General features: G+C 38.3%; 1 protein-coding gene across 9 annotated transcripts in view; it reads right to left on the bottom strand.

Moving 5' to 3' along the window:
* CASK (calcium/calmodulin dependent serine protein kinase) overlaps nucleotides 1-18,098 on the bottom strand; it is a 391,721-nt gene that overhangs the window by 179,457 nt on the left and 194,166 nt on the right. For all 9 annotated transcript variants that reach the window (XM_089904607.1, XM_022556423.3, XM_089904603.1 and 6 more), the window contains 2 exons: nucleotides 13,079-13,156; nucleotides 7,508-7,580 (listed from right to left, as the gene is read on the bottom strand). In XM_089904607.1, the coding sequence (XP_089760733.1) occupies nucleotides 7,508-7,580; nucleotides 13,079-13,156 (151 nt within the window). The remainder of the gene's footprint in view (nucleotides 1-7,507; nucleotides 7,581-13,078; nucleotides 13,157-18,098) is intronic.

The following is an 18,098-nucleotide window of genomic DNA, read 5'->3' as shown; positions in this document are numbered from 1 at the left end:
CCTGAAAGTGAGTTTCTATTCTGTGAGTAGAAGAGGAAGGTGTTGAAGAAGGAAAAAATTTTCCTCTACCCCTGTAGGTTCTCCTGGCTGGTCTAAGAGTTAAATTGACATGAGACAGATTAACAGGAGAAAAAACAAATTAAATTATGTACCTGTGGGGGTTCCATAGGAATATGAGGCCCAAGGACAATCTGGGCAATTGGAACTTATATGCCATCTGAGAGAGGAGAAGGAGGTAGGGGTTTGGGACTTCAAAGGGGAGGAAGGCAACTCACATGGAGATAGAAAAACAAATGTTTGGTAAACAAGTGCTTGCTACTCCATGCAAAGACAATGGAACACAGAGAGGACTTTGGTGTCCCCAGCCTGCTCAGCTCCCCCACCATACCAGCTCATATTCTTTGCAGACATCTCTGGTGATAGTACTCTTCCTAGACCAGGCCCTTTAAATTCTTCCAGGTGCTTAAGGAGGAGGTAAAAAGAAAACTTTCCTGAATCTTTTGTTTCTTAAAAACAACCAGCGCCAAAATAGTCTTCAAGCCAAAGAGATACATTTTGGGGGTGGCAAGTTTTGTTCCCCTACAATGTCAACCCTGTTCTGATTTGGTAAGGACGACTGCAGCCCACCCCTGGCTTTGCAGTCTGCAGGGTGGAAGTTGTTATGAACAAATGTGTGAAGACAGGTTGAAAGGAAATCTTGCTTGGCAAACCACAAAGGGAGCACAGAGGGACACTGGTAATTTGCTACGCATTTCAATCCTGCAGCCCAATGCCATGAACCTTCTCTGACTGCCCCCAAATTCAAAGTGAGTTGATATCAGTGGCAAGAGTTACTACAGCTAGAAAGGTTTTATACCTGACAGCACAAATGCTCTGGCTGTATCATACATGCTTGCTACCGTTGGCTAAAAAGGAAAGGAGCAGTGAAAGGATTCACATCTGTTAAGCAAAAGAAACAGTCATTCTTTTCTTTTCAAATCAAGGAGTTGATTTTTTTTGAAGGGGGATGGGTGGAAAAAGAGAAGCAAAATCATCTTAAATTTATCTCGTATTTCTAAGTATTAAAACCCCACTTTCAAGCTGAACATGTACATTATGCTCACAACAACCTTACGAAAGTAACGCAGAAGGTAAGCCTGTGTGCTTATTATAATAAAGAATAGAATAAGTAAGTTTTCATTTTAAGGAGAATTTCAATATTTTATATAAACATGAGGGACTTTTGGGAGTTGTGGTAAGAGATGTAAAAGAAATGTCAAGAGCAATAGAGGAAGAAATACCGTAAGAAATCCACAATGCTATGGCAACTAGCGTGATCTGATGAACACCCATTTATAATGAAGTCTGGCCCTAAGCTGGTGAAAGGAGAACTGATACCATAAGGGGACCAGAGAGCAGCCAGGCGTGTTCACGGGTTAGCAAGGAAAACCATTTAAAGGAAGCACACACAGAAATGCTTGGGCGGAGGCTCCTGGCTGAGCGGCTGTGAGACTGGGGTTTTGCAGTTCTGAGAACTAAAAACGGAGCCCCCAAGCCTCCTGGGCACAGGCCCTATTCAGAATAGAAAGTGACTGTGTGTACAGCAGTTTGCTCTCAAAGAAGCTGCTTAACTTCAACTTCGTTTATTAAAACAGTACATCAGTAGGTCAGAGCCACAGAAAGGTCTACGGCTTGCTTGTCTCTCCACGCCCAGGTGATGCTTTGTGAGGCTGTCTCTGGGAGTCAGGAGAGACAAGAAAATTTCAACTTTCACTGCTTAACAGAGCAAGTGAAGGCAGGCAAGGAGCCAGGAGTTGCATTTACCTTGAAAACTGTTCTATTTCTTTCTAAAGTACTTTTAATTTAGGGGTGAGAGGAAGAAAACACTGAAACATAATGAAAGTTACCACATCCTTTCATAAGAAAAAAAGGAATAAAATACATGCCTTAATTAATGCCTGTAGGGAGTCAAAACATGAGAAATATGCCATTATGACAGTGGGTCTCAACTGGCGGTGATTTTTGTGCCCCAGGGGACATTTGACAATGTCTGGAGACATTTTTGAGTGTCACAAATTGGGGGGAAATGCTACTGGCATGTAGTGGGTAGAGGCTGGGTAGAGGCAACAACAACACAGGACAGCCTCCCACAACAAAGTGCCTGGCCCCAAATGTGCATGGTTGTTGGGAGATGCTGTACTATGATGACACACCTTCTCAAATTTCAAAGGATTATATAGTTATTTTTTACACAATTTCATGTGAAACTGCTTCTCGAAAGCGAGCAGTTTCCACTACAGGTCACATGGCACCATATACTCAAATCTAACCTGATATAACCAAACATTTTTAGACTCAGGTATTATGATTTCAAAAAGAAATGCATACCAAGTAAATAAAAAAGTATTATTAATATAATGTTAGGACCTTTGGGAAACCCAATGCTTTTGGATCAATATCAAGAACTTGGGGTGGGGGGAGGTGAAGGAGGGAGGGAAGGAGAGAGAGAGAGAACCAGAACCGGGGAGAAAATGAGAATATTCTTGGCTAGCTGAAACAGTTGATTAAATAATCTAAATATTTCTCAAAGGAATGGAACGCTCCAATGGTCTTCTATTTTCTTTACTAAGTATAAGGGAAGAAAATTTTGACAAAAACTACAGAAACCAAAATCTACATACAGAAGAAATCTATTCAGACAAGTCACTGAATATACAATATCTGAATGTGAAGAAAAGCTACTAGGCTGCAAAATTAGTTGTTTTAGCAAAAACAGTAACAACACATCAAGTGAAATTTTAAATTATTAGCCATGTGAAATGTATTGTTATTAAAGATCACTACAATGGAAAACCCCTATAATAAGGTCCTGAATGAAACTACTTTGGGTTACCTAAATTACTGAAATTATAATAGTAAATCCTGTTGACACAACCTTCAAATATATCTGGAAATCTACTTTTTTTACCACCTCCTTGCTACCACTCTGGCCCTGCCAGGCAGGAGCATCTCCTGTTTCCCAAGTTCCACCCTTGAGCCCCTATTCAATGTATTACCAACAAAGCAACGTAGTCCTGTTACCGTGGAAAGTCAGATCATAGTCCATCTTTGTTCAGAACTCTCTGGTGAATCCTCATTTCTGTCAGAGTAAAAGTCAAAGTCCCTCCCCTCCTTTCCTCTCTAACCTTATCTACTATCCACTCTCCCCTTTGCTCACTGCGCCTCAGCCATACTGGCCTCCTTGCTCTTGCTCAAAAGGGCACTTATGCTCCTGCCTTAGTGCCTTTACACTGGCTGTTCTTTTACCCAGAACCCTCCTCCTTCGATGTCAGTTAGTGCACTCTCTCTCTCTCCTTCGAGTCCTTGCCAGAGGTCAGGTTCTCAACGTGGTCTGCTTGATCACCCTATTTAGAATTGCAACCCCTTCTCCAGCAGTCCCTACCTACCCCTTTGGCTGCTCTCTTTTTTTCTGTAGTTCTTTTCACCTTCTAACCTACTACACAGTTGACTTCCTTATGCTCAGTGATCAGTGTCTGTCTCCCTGAACTAGAAAGTCAGCTCCACTGGGGCAGTGATTTTGTCTGTTTTGTTCATTGATGTAGCTCCGGTTCCTAGAATAGTGCCTGACACATAGTAGGCACTCGATACATATTTTTGGATGCACGTCTTAAGAAAAATACACCCGAGTTCAAATTTACCAATTAGCTAAATGTATTACATTTACCCATGTGAAATGTACAGATTTCAGGTACTGAAATATAAAGAATATCAACAATAATGTGTGCTCTGTGTTGAAAGTCTGCTTCCCAACTCAACAATGGTGCCTTTTCTGGTGGTTTCTTCTTACTAACTTGCAGTTTCAGAATCACTTCTCTCTCCCCTTCCTTAGAATGTTTCTGGATGCTTCCTCAAAATTATTTGGCATGTGCCTTAGACACAATAAACAAATTTATTAAAATCCAATACAAAACTAACTTTGAGCCTTTGCACACACTATCCTGTTGCTTGAAACATCCTCTCATCCCTGTGTAACTCCCCCATGACTCAAGACTAGGCTCAAATGTAACTTCCTCCATGACGTTTCTCTGACTGTCTTTTAATTATATTTACCATCCCGTACCTTGGACGATAATTATTTGTTTTGTCTATCTGTGAAGATGGCCACAAACAAGTTCTCCTATTCTTGTGCACATAGGTTGCTCCTCCAACTAAAAGGTGCAACTTATTTTTCCTCCTCTTGAATCCAGGCTACTCTTGTGACATTTTGACTAACAGAACGCAGAGGACAGGACACAGTGCCAATTCCAGGTCGAGGCTTCAAGAGGCCTGGTAACTTCCATTTTTGCTCCTTTGGTGCCATGAGACACTGTCCTGCTAGAAAAATGGGCCATGAAGGGGGGAGAAAGACAAAGAGAGAAATGTTCTGAATGAGAGACTATGAAGAAGGCCTAGCCAGCTTCCAGCTGTTCTATTCACTTCTGCTGAGATGCCAGAAAAGTGAGTGAAGCCTTTGTGGATACTAACCATGCCGCCTTAGCCAACAGCCTGTGAAACAGAATCAGGCAGTCCCCATCAAGCTCTGCTCAACTGCAGAACTGAGAGCAAATAAATGGCGCTTGTTGTTGCAAGTCACTGTGTGTTATTCCATAGTAGCTGGTAACAGATACACTATCTCATCTCTCTACTGAGACCATAATAATGCCTTTAGGGCTCCAAGCACAGTATACTGCATGAAGTAGGCACTCGGATATTTGTTGAATAAATCAATCGAATGTAAGTTAGAAGGTGAAGCACAGCATTCAAACATAACTACTGTGGGATTTTATTTGGTTTTGGATTGTCATTATATCAAATACCATGGCTAATCAAAAAGCTGACTATATCATTGAAAGTATTACAGTAGAGTACGTTGTCAATCATTTATCATATGATATTGATATAATTACCTTTCAAGAACAGAATTCAAAATAAAATTGCTTCTTACAACTTAATAACAAAAACCCAATCTGATTAAAAAATGGGCAGAGGATCTGAACAGACATTTTTCCAAAGACAGACAGATGGTACATGTACATGAAAAGATGTTCAACATCACTAATCATCAGGGAAATTCAAATCAAAACCACAATGAGATGTCACCTCGTACCTGTTAGAATGGCTATCATCAAAAAGATAAGAAATAATAAGTGTTGGTGAGGACGTAGGAAAAAAGGGAACCCTCATATACCATTGGTGGAAATGTAAATTGGTGTGGCCACTCTGGAAAACAGTATGGAGGTTCCTCAAAAAAACTAAAAACAGAACTACCATATGATCGAGCAGTTCTACTTCTGAGTATTTATCTGAAGAAAACAAAAACACTAATTTGAAAACGCTAAAAGAAAAAACACTATGTGTACCTCCCATATCACTGCAGCATTATTTACAATAGCCAAGATATGGAAACAACCCAAGTGTCCACTGATGGATGAATGAACAAAGAAGATGTAGTGTGTACACACACACACACACACACACACACACACACACACAAATATACACATACATACACGGTGGAATACTACTCAGTCATAAAAAAGAACAAACTCTTGCCCTTATGACAATGTGGATGGACCTCGAGGGTATTATGTTAAGTGAATAAGTCAGATACAGACAGACAAATACCCTATGATTTCACTTACACGCTGAATCTAAAAATCAGAACAAATGAACAAACAAAACAAAACTCACAGACAGAGAAACCAGAATGGTGGTTGCCAGAGGTGAAGGGGGTTGGGTGGACAAAATGGGTGAAGCAGGTAAGAGGTACAAACTTCCAGCCATAAAATAAACAAGTCAGGGGGATGTAATGTACAGCCTGGTGACTAGTCAATATTATATTGCACATTTTGTAACTTTGTATGGTGACAGAGAGTAACTAGACTTACTATGGTGATCATTTCACAGTGTACACATATATCAAGTCATTATGCTGTATACCTGAAACTAATATAATGTTAAACGTTAATTATATCTCAATTTTAAAAATTTGCCTCTTGAGCAAAAGTGTTTTTAACACAGTGCTACTCTATGAACTAAGAATCTGTTTTACACATTTTAAGTTTTCAAATTGTCTTTTTTTTTTTTTTTGGCCATGCCAGACGACATGTGGGATCCCAGTTTCCCAACCAGGGATCAAACCCGCGCCCTCTGCAGTGGAAGCACGGAGTCTCAAACACTGGACCATGAGGGAAGTCCCTCAAATTGTCACTTTTGTCATTATATATAAGGAGATACACTTCACTCTGTATACATGCATTTTCTTACATTAATTAAGTGCAAAAGAATGACACAGCACGTTGCTATCATTGACCATTCCCTCCCCCCTTTATCTTTCTACACTTCTTATTCTCTTTGTTTGCAAAACTGAAGAATATTTCCTTATAAAAGTGCTATGTATCCATTGGGCTGTTAATGTTGAGTGGCGATAATAATATCATTTTCCTATTACCACATTTAAAAAGAATAAGACATTTTACAACTAATTTACACTAATGTGTATTCTGTGCATTTCTCCAATTATTTTTCATTGCTATTATAACATTCTACCAGATTGATCTGGAATTGCTCATGCTTTCCCTCAGCTTTTAACCACAAGAATTTCAGTTAAAATTTCCCAAACGTTATAGAAAATTTAACTAAATTCTACTTAATTTTCTTAACCATTAAAATACATTAAAGAAGCCAGGCCTTTGATAACACATCTTGAGGGAAGGAGAGCGCCATATCTGTGGATGCTGCGGGTTAGAGAGAGGCCAGTGACAAAACAGGAGCACGTGAAAGTAGACAACAGGGCCAGAGAGACCACAGGGGCTCTTAGTGACTCGAGGCCTTGAAAGGGGGTAGGCATCAGGAGGAAGGCCCATGGCTTCCTTTCTTGCATGCCTCCATGTCCTACCTGACACCTTATAAGCCAGGGACTGACAGTTCTCATAAACTTGATACTGGGATTAAACAGGCATAAAGATTGAATAATGGTAATATTCATATTCCTAAGGGTACAAACTATATTGCATTTATAATTACGATTTCAGACTATTTTAAAAAACTCTCTGCAAAGAAAATAAAATGCTAACTATTCTACATTGCAACATTAAGAAAATATAAGTGTGTGATGAACTTTTACTATATAAACCAAATTCTAATTTCCCCCCAATTAACTTAGTATAGGATATTGTTTGGTTCTTCCTATTTGTTGGATTTTCACACTTCTCTCTTACACACATAATGGCGAAGGAGGAATAACAGAATTTTAGAATGTGTGTATATTTTAATAAAAATAAGGAAATTGAAATGATAAAAAAGTGTTCCTATTAAGAACTAGTACAACTCTCCACATATAAACCAGCTAAACAAATTTTTATTTGTAAGTAAAATTAACTTTAAGCTACTCTTTATAAGAACACTAAAGAAAAATTTCTAATTCTTATCATTGCTATAAGTTAGTTTCTATTCACAAATATTAAAGTTAGTGATAAAAATGACTTACCTTCACATCCCTGTGAATTATGTTGTTATCATGACAATAGCGTAGAGCTTCCAGTATCTGTCTCATGTAATGACTGTAGAAAAACAAAAGAAATCTAAAACTGTAAAAAAAAAAACCCTTATATTTTTAAAACTTAATGTACAGTGTCCCTAGTTTATAACTCCCACCTTCATACTCACTGCCCACGGACACTTTTCATTTGAGTAGACAAGATTGGTGGAATGTGCACCTTAGTAATGAAAAAGTTGGCAGATGCATAAGTTTATGAGCTTTATGAAGAATTAATGCGTTCTGTATTTTCTGAGATATCTAAGTCAAAGGAATTTCACACAGTTCATAACTAAAATAGCTCTGCAAACTAAAAATTCAAGCTTAAAACATGAAAAAGTTTTCTGACACTCAGTTAATTCTACTTAGTTACACTGGATTGCTATTAAGTGACCAGTGCTCAGAGGTACACCAAGGATTCTGACTAAAGGGGTGGGAACCTTTTATCTGCCAGCAGAGGCTGGCTCTCTGTCTTATTTCCATTTAGCTTTAAGGACAAACAAGAAAGAAGAACCCTCTTATGCCTCTACAATTTCTTTTTGCAACATAATCAAGTTTTAGTGGGGCATCCTTGAACAAAGCAGAGTTCCTTCTGGGCCTAAGTCCTAGGAAGTCAAACTCCTCACAAGGTCATCAGGGTCCACAGAGGCTCCGCACTGGGTCCAGGCGAAGAACAGAGGAGGAGCAAGCATTTTAAAGAACAGTCCTTAAAAATGGGCTTCCCTGGTGGCGCAGTGGCTGAGAGTCCGCCTGCCGATGCAGGGGACGCGGGTTCGTGCCCCGGTCCGGGAGAATCCCCCATGCCGCGGAGCGGCTGGGCCTGTGAGCCATGGCCGCTGAGCCTGCGCGTCCAGAGCCTGTGCTCCGCAACGGGAGAGGCCACAACAGTGAGAGGCCCGCGTACCGCCAAAAAAAAAAACCAAAAAGGTAACAGAGTCAACTAGCCACAGGGTGTGACAAGAGCAGTTCATTCAGTATTACTTCAGAACTTACTTCGATTTCCTTCCCTCCATTCTGAAGTTCTTCTGTAATCCCACTGTTTCTTCTTTGAGGGTCTTTTTCATCTTCTCTTCCTCTGAATTTTATTCCCTTCATATCTGTCATTTTCCCCCTACTATCCCTCTTCCTTTCTCACTTTCCCCTTTTCCTTCCCAACTAGCCATGACACAGAAATGCAATATACTTAACATTAATTATTGCTTAGTATTTATTGCATTTTGTTTTTTTCTATCCAGATCTTTTATTCCCCACACTTTAAAATAAAAACTAAATAATTTAATGGTACTTACAAATGACCTTGTGTGTGTGCTTGTGACTCAAGACCAATAAAAATTTTCTCCACTCCTGCTTTAAAATTAAGACATTTCCATTGAGTTCCCTCTTTGGTATGCTACTATCTAGCCAAACTCACATCAATGTCCCTCTAATTAGCATATGCATTATTTCATGTATTAGAATTGATCAGAAGGTTCTAGTTTAAAAATGAAAGGCAGGGGAAAAAAAACCCCCAGGCTTTGTTCCTGTACTTATCATTGTCTCCTCACAACTGGGCTCTAAGCAGAAGGAGCCAGGCTCCTGCAGTTGTGATGTCCAATTTTTCTTACTTTGCAAATGTACACATGGCGGGTCACGGTCACATACTCTTTGCCTGGGCCAGTGCGGTTGAAATTAACTTTCTGTTTAAGTTAGGGGTTCTTAACTTGGTGTTGTGGCCCTTTCCTGGTTCAAATCATGCTTTGGAGGATCTGTGACCCCCCGAAATGGCAGAGATAACAAGTGTGAAAAACTCTAGTTTCTAAAAACTCTAAAGCATGCTACAAAGGTTAAGTCTATTATTATCAAATTTAGTCAAGATTTAGGAACAGCCTATTTGTGCATCTAGGTGTGAACACTGGAATAGTAGGTAAGCTTAAGTTAGGTAATATGGACCTAGCTTATACCTAACAGCACGACTACTTTGGATACTTAGCACTAGGACAGCCACTTCTATCCTTAGCCTGAAGAAAATTCTAAAAAAAAAAAAAAATTCTTATCTCAAAAAGAAAAAACCTCAATGAATGAGCATTTTTAAATCCGAATACTCAATTATTTAACCCAAATATACATACATATTAGAATCTCTGTGGGGGCAGGGTAGAATTCTTTTCCCCAAATATAACATATTTAAACTGATCTTTCTCCACCCTCCCAGTCATGACCCTTGGGAGGCTGTGCATGTGAATAGTGTGCAAGCAGACTACAGAACCAAAATCCACCCATATACATTCTAGAGAGTTGCTGACTAAACTTTAATCAAAAAGCTTCATTTCATGAAGCATCATGGTGGCCTATACTTTCAGAGAAACTCATCAATATCTATGTTTGTCTCCATCCCTAAGGATCAGGAATGATGATAACTCTGTGGAAAGAAAAGAGCTGGCCAGCAATCCTCTCACTTCCTTTGGAAGGAGGTATTTTGGGGGTGGAAGAAAAGAAGGGAGGTGACTCAGCCTACTCTCTTTGGCAACTCTGGGCAAAAAAAGACTACACTTAAAAAAGCTCTTTGCTAGGCTGAAGAAAGCTTATCTCTGGAATTCCCTTAACAGAATGTTCCTGGCTAAGGACTACCTATGATAAACAGAACCAGGATCTCTGAGGCATGAATGGCTTCCTGGAAGATGTCATGTAAGCTATACAACTCTCCAAGATACACAATGGAGATGTTTCATAATTTAAATGCTCCCCTCTGTGTGTGGAATCTCACAAACCTCACGTAGAGACCTCATCTATTCTGGGCCAGAGGTGCATTTCTGATGCAGGAAGGAATGAAGTGAGGAGCTGCCCTTAAAAGGCCCAGATCTCTGTTTGCTTCAGCTGAGCCTTTTGATTGCTCATATCCTTATAACTGTTTAGTAAAGCCTGGTGCTAGGGAAGAATATCTCTCTGATTTCTGACAGTTTGATTTGATAATCTGATCCTATATGTTAGCCTGCTCCACAACTCACCACCTCTGAAAGAACAGAGGTAATCACTAATTGGGTTGTAAGGACTGAACGCAGTTTTCTTTCATGTCATGCTTTGTTGCTCCTCTTGACGCTCAGCCAGTTGGAGAAAAACAACATTATCAATACGATTACTTGGTGTCTCAGAGTCTTCTTGCAATTGGTCTCACTAGAATAACTAATGCAAGCTGAATTTTCCAACAAAAAATCACAGAATCAGAGAGAAGGAAGGTAGAAGTCATCTGGTTGAACGCTCTAAACCAAAGGAAGGATTTACGTGCCCTTGTTACATGGTCATTGGTACTCTGCAGTAGGGGACATACATAATCATACTTTCTGAGGCCACTCCCTTTTGTCATTTTTAGGAAGGGTTTTTAATCAATTGTGCCAAACCACTCTCTATGCAGTGTCACTTACTGATCCCAATACTACTCTTTTCTGGTCCATTCTGGAAAGTTCCTTTCATAAAATCACCATTTTAACAGCAATATAGGTAGATCTTAAAATCAACAGGCTTGATTGATATACAATCATCTTGATATATATAAACATCTAACTTTTCTATAAATCTCAAGATTGGGAGAGAACTCAAGTCATTTCACTGTATGACATCACCTCTACAACACTACTATTCTCCCTATCCTAACATCTAGTCCCGTGGCAGAGGCAGGCTCAAAGTTAAGGAAAAGTGATAGGGATGAGTAGGGAACAGAGTAAAAGCGGTACTGGTTTAACATCAACTCTGACAGCCTATATGCCAGGTACCCCAGTGTTTTTGTGGTTCCAAAAGGAAAACGTCATCTTCCTCCATCAAGCTTCACTATTTTTATAAAATCAACATCTAGAATTTTTAGTTTTCCCTATTTGATGCTGCTGTTAAAAGATATCAATATGGGAAAATACAAAACTCAAATTCTTTTTTTTTTGCGGTACGCGGGCCTCTCACTGCCGTGGCCTCTCCTGTCGCGGAGCACAGGCCCGGCGGCCACGGCTCACAGGCCCAGCCGCTTCGCGGCACGCGGGATCCTCCCGGACCGGGGCACGGACCCACGACCCCTGCATCGGCAGGCGGACTCCCAACCACTGCGCCACCAGGGAAGCCCCAAACCCAAATTCTTAAAGAAATAAATATGAACAATGATATGCAAAAGTCTGAGAGTTTCATTTAGTAGAAGAAAGTGGTTTACCACTGTGTCATAAGAAAAATCAAGACAGCATTGACTACTTTTGGTATTAAAGAATGCTTTTTAATTCTGAAACACAATACAAAATAAAAATTTTAAACTGTGATAAGAATTCAAAACAAGAGTAAAATGGGATTAAAAAAAAAAGAAAACCCTAGAATATGCTTTAGTGAACATGGCACAAAAGAAAAAAGGATATTTGGCCTCAGTTCTACCATGAATACATCAGGAGTTAAAAGAAGGAATTAAAGTTAGTATATATAAACTCTCATTTGCTTCTTCTCCCTAGCTCCAGGAGTACAAAACAGCAGCTACCTACAATTGAGTATATTCTTTATCTTGTGTTATAGCTATGGCTGCTCCATCTCCTGAGACTGGGGACCTTGCTCCTCAGTGAGGAGAAGGCAGGGCAAAGAATTTGAAGAAAGTCAAGCCATTCTAAGCTTAAAGTCACATGAAGTAGTCTCTAAGCTATTTTCAGCCATATCTGTCCATTGTGCCATAATTATAAAAAGAATGATAGGAGGGAGAAAGTTATAATCATTTAATGGTAACTATTTCTCAAATGGTAGAAAGTTTTAATAAATCCTAATGGGCTTGTGGGTTTGAACCCTTCAACATACTATGGTTAGTGACTGAGGAGGGATGCTGTACCCCAGGTATTAAAAAGGCAATTTATTGGAGTGGGTATTTATGATATGGTTGTCACCAAAACAGAAAGTTGTACTGCTTCAAATCTACAAGCAAGTGGCCCAGTGCATGGCTCTTGTGATTTTTCATATTAAATCCTTATTTTGAGTCATTAGTTCTTTACAAGAACTCCTACACTTGGAACAATGGTGGCTACTTGATTGGGAGATCAAACACTGGCCTGAAGCAAATATATTCAGCAGAAAAACTGTGCTTTTATTTCTGTTCCTTCTACTGTTCTATGCTTTTTCTCAGATTAACTGGTCACCTAACAATTTGCTATCACTAAAAGGCAAACTGAAGAACTAATGAGGCACATCTGCTGAAAAGCAAAAATCAAACACACAAAAAGACCCAAGTTTAATTCTACACGGTTCCTGAGCTATCAAATTCCTCCTTGTATAAAAGTCATCAGAAATGGAAAAGATAGCAGTAGTGATGTTAAACTGTAAATCCATATAAATAGATCAATTCATTGTTCAATATTTTGCATTTCCAGTCACTGTTTGGTTCCACTAATGCACATTAAAAGAGAGATGCTCCTTGCAAGAAAGAGTGGCAGTATGCTCGTCATCAGTTCAAAGAGCAGGCCACTTCATGTGATTTCCTTGTCATTTCCTTCTTTTACTTCTACCTTTACTTCTGGGGAGTTCATACAAATTACATACCTGGCCACAGCTTCACTGTATACAAAACCAGCGTCAGCTCGTTTTACGATTTCAAAACACAGATCCGCTCCATCCATACTGTAGAGAAATGTGAAAAAGAATATAAGGAAAGAGAAAATTTCAGGAAATAAACATTGAAAGTGAATACATTGTAACTAAGTTTTTAGTTGACTTACAGCTAAAGATTATAATAAATTATTTAAATCTCCTTTCTTTTGATGAAAAATAGACATAAATTATAAAGGACATTATAACCATCTTAACATTGAAAATCTACAGGGGGAAAAAACAGGAAGAACAAGCAAATGGTAACATCAAATAACATAAAGTGTGGGAAACTGCCTATAAATTTTCTTTAGGTTATCACAACAAAAAGTCTCAGAAAAGGGCAATGTTGGGGGTTGTGGCATATTTTTGAATCAAATTCCAAAATTGTATCTAGTCACATCATGTAATATTTTAAGAATACAACAACGATTCTAAAACATTTAGCTATAGTTATCGCCACTAAAAGGGAATTCAAGCTATATACTGTGAAAGGAAAAAAATAATTAGCTAATCCATAATTTATTTTTGTTTATACTTCCATTACCAAAGTTAACTGCTACAAACATACTCTAACACACTGATGTGCTGGTGACGCAGGGTTACTATCTTGCCTCCAAACTTAAAATGGTTCTCTATTTCTCACCAGATCAGTAAGGTTTCTTGTTGTCTCAGCCATACCTTGCTTCTTCTACCTACCCCGTCTAATGACTTTTCAAGAATAATTCACTCTCTACGCAGATTAGTCTTACACTACTCCCTGAATATGCCATTTTGTTTCTTTTTCTGCCACACATTTCTGCATATATTGTTTCTCACATTCAAAACCTACCTTAATTCAAGGTTCCATTCCAATCTCACCTTCCCCAGGAAGGCCTCTCAATGATTACCAGTCACATTAAGGCCTTCTTTTGCTTAAATTCTATAACAACTCTATATAGCCCATATTATAACATTTAGCACTTACATAGAAACATATTTATGTGTATACATGAAACTTTTGCCAGATTATTACATATATCAATGAATAGTTAGCTAACATTTTCATAATGCTTTAAGTCTTATAAAGTGTTTTCAAATCCAGTATCTCATTCATTCGTTTATTTAGTAGCTCAGGAACCAAAATACCTGTTGCAGGTTTTATACTGAGGAAATAGACTTCCAGAAGGGAAAGCAAAGGAACCAACTATTCATTACTATTACCTATAATTAATAACTAATCCATTAATAATAATTAATAAACATTACTAACTAATATTACTATTCATCAAGTATCGTGGAAAGCATTCCTTGTTATATCTCCCTTCATTCTTACCATCATCCCATGAGGTCAGCATCATTCTCGTTCTCAAACAAGTTGTCTAAGTGAGTAGACAAGTATGTTACAGGGACAGAATTCAAATCCCTATCTATATTTAATGTTCTTTCCATTATCTACAGCTACACCTACTAGGTGTGCAAGGAACAAATGTACACATTCAAGCTCAACAGTTCAAAAATAGGGTGAAGTCCTAAAGAACAAGTATATTTTATATTTTCAACATACTCCCACCCAAAACCTGGCAGAATACTATTGCACACGGTAAATATTTAATGAATAGCTTATTTAAATCTTGGTGTGGTTTTACATAAATGAAAATACTTTCACATTTTTACAAGGCTTTACAAATTTTACCTAGTTTTCATTTCACAGCCAACGAACTTTTTCCAACGTCAAATAGGATTATTCTCCAAAATAATTTTTATGATGGCTCAGTCTACTCTGAAGTATGGCAGTGCCCATTTTGCACAATCAGAAATAAAGCCCGGATGAACACGATCATGTATCTTTGTGAACAACCCTGATCATCTGCTGCAGTATAAGTCCTACCAGCAGAGTTGCTAGGTCAAGGGGCACAGACAATAATACTTTTGATACATACACTACTGGAAATATTTTAACAATTTATACTGCCACTACTGGGTGTGAAAGTGTTCTTTCCTCTACCTTGCCTCTGACTATTCTTTTTAATCTTTGCCGATCAGACAGGAGGAAAAAAAGTCACTCATGATTGCTTTCATTTACATTTCCTTGCCTACTAAAGAGGCTGAATATTTCTCATTTCTTTGTGTTGTGCGGAGAAAAAAAGCACTATTTTTAAAGCTGGCTGCAGTTTAAGCTGGTTGGTTGATCTGTGAAGACTAAAAACACACAGTGAGGGAATTACAGTTTTGTTTAGGCATTTTCCTTTTTAATTGCGAAATGTGAGGATAAGCACTATTCAACTTAGAAGAGAGAAGTTAGGCAAAGGAGAGATCTAAATTGATTGCATCATAAAGCAATAAGAATCCTTAGAGCTAGAGGGAAGGCTTTTTTGGAGGGATCTGGAAGGGGGAAAAAAATCTTAAGGGTAGGAGAAAGTACTAAGGTGGTGAGAGGGCAACACTTAAGGAGGGAACCAGTCAGTGGGAAATAACTGGAAATTGCTTACTGCCCTGTTCTACAATCACCAGCATGGATCGACTCATTTTTCATGGACATATCTGAAACACTAGTACTTGAAATGACAATTTCTACATTTACATATACACACACCAAGGTATTTTTAGGTTTCTACTCTTTTCCACTATTTTTGTATCTAGTCCCATACCATTTTTAATTCTGCAATAGTATATTTTAATATTTGGCAAAATAAGTCTCATTTCATTATTATTCTTTGTAAACATTTTCTTATGAGTTTTTTCTCCCAGCTGAACTTTAAAATTAGTTTCTCAAATGCTAAAAATTTTTTATATTTTGGCTGAAATAATATTATATTTATAGATTAACCAGTAGAAATTAACATTTTCTTAATATTCTCATCCTTGAACATGATATGCCTCGCCATTTCCTTTCATGTCTCTAAGTTACAGTTTTAAGGTTTTCTTCACATTAGTTCCAAATATTGATTATTGGGTCCCCCCCCCAGGCATTTTATATTTTTAGTTGCTATTATAAATGGGATCTTTTGGCTATTATACATTTTTTTAATACAATGGTTCATAACCAGGGGTACCAAAAAAAAAAAAAAAACCTATGGAACTTCTAAAACATGCCGGCATGCTCTATGAGGGTTTAGTCTGAAAGTAAGTCATTACTGTGAAAGTAATTTTCTATTATTGAAGCTAGTTGATTAGTTAATTGCAACACTAATTGATATTAAAGTAAAAAAGGCAATCCATTAATTTTAAATTTTATGAGATACAGAAATAACTAAAAATACTGCTATTCATGCAAATTTTATTCATCACAGAAACTTAAAATATACATATTCATAATGCATACAATCCTAATATAATAACCTTGAACAAAAAGTTCAATGTCTTAATTCTTTGATAAACTTTATCTGATAATATGATTTTAAAAACAATGATGGGACTTCCCTAGTGGTGTAGTGGTTAAGAATCCGTCTGCCAATGCAGGGGACAGGGGTTCAAGCCCTGGTCCGGGAAGATCCCACATGCCATGGAGCAACTAAGCCTGTGCGCCACAGCTACTGAGCCCGCGTGCCACAACTACTGAAGCCTGCATGCCTAGAGCCCGTGCTCCACAGCAAGAGAAGCCACCACAATGAGAAGACTGCGCACCACAATGAAGAGCAGCCCTCACTCGCTGCAACTAGAGAAAGCCCGCACACAGCAATGAAGACTCAACACAGCCAAAATAAATAATGAATAAATAAATAAACTTTAAAAAAACCAATTATAAGGCTTCTTCTATTGTTTTTCGCTTTGGCTTCCCATCTTAGTGTGTTTCTGGAGCTGCCAAGAAGCTTCAAGAAGCATGTTCTGAATTTCCCCAGTTGGTTCCATTCTGAGGGAGTAAATGAGACAGAGAAGAAACCCTGCTAAGGAAGAGTGTGGGGAATGCTTCTATACTATACACAGAGAAAAACTATGGGAGGTTTACTCTGAATTGTGAAAAGTGATGGGATTATGAATGATCTTACCTCCCCCACTTCATCTATTGAATTTTTAAAATTTTGTAATAAACATGCATTACTTATAAAATTTTTAAAAACTGTCCATAAACAAATGCTCCAAACAAACAAAACAGATCACAGGTCTAGAGGCACAAGGTATGGCTGGCTGTATGTTGAAGGGAATCAGAATATGCCACCCAAAATATGCCACTTTAGCACAGGATTATTTTGAACTGAAGGCAATCGAAAATCAGCAGATACAGGAAGAATGCTGTACTCTCCTCCATTCTGCCTAAAAACAGGACATAAATTTCCCTTTGTAAAGGTGACAGAAATTTCCTTTTGTAAAGGTGTTCCCCTCTCATGTACCAGGAAGAAGAAAACTACTCTTACCTGTGTAATAAACCTTACTAAATAACTCTTATTTACCATATATTTTCCGATCACCTTCCCACAATTTACCCCCAACCCCAGATGCCCAAACTCCCCCCTTCTCTTGTCTAGTTTCTTTACTTTCACTGTTAAAATGGTATATAAGCCTCTGGGTCTCTGTGGCTTTCACTTTTTTCTGTGAGCATGTCCCCCACCCACCATGTGCGAATGAAAATCTTTTCTCCTGCTAATCTGTCATTTGCCAGTTTAATTTGCAGGCCTCAGTCATGTAACCAAAAAGTATAGAGGAAAGGTTTTTTTCCCTCCTCTACAATGTATTCTGCAAAAGCAGAGAAAGAGGAGTCTTGTAGGAGACTTGTACCTGATTGTATGAAGAAGTGCTTCTCAAATTAACTGTGGTGAAGGACTAGCTTTTTCCCCCCTCAGGTATTTTAACAACTAATACTTTTTACAACATACAAAATCATGTGCTACGATTTCACAGCAATGTCAAATTACTCTAACAGTTTCTAGACGTTTAGTCTCAATTTCTGTTCTTATCTCATTATAGAGGAGTAAATGGCTGGTAGATTGGAATGTGTCTGCAAACTATTCTTTGAGAAACACTGTAAAGGACAGATCAAATCTGGATTTCTCTGACC

Source organism: Delphinapterus leucas, chromosome X (genome assembly GCF_059928025.1).
Source record: "Delphinapterus leucas isolate spDelLeu-1000000601 "Yukka" chromosome X, BTC_Dleu_Yukka2, whole genome shotgun sequence".
In the NCBI taxonomy this organism is placed as follows: Eukaryota; Metazoa; Chordata; class Mammalia; order Artiodactyla; family Monodontidae; genus Delphinapterus; species Delphinapterus leucas.
The sequence above is the reverse complement of the archived record's forward strand: the minus strand, read 5'-3'. Positions and strand labels throughout refer to the sequence as shown.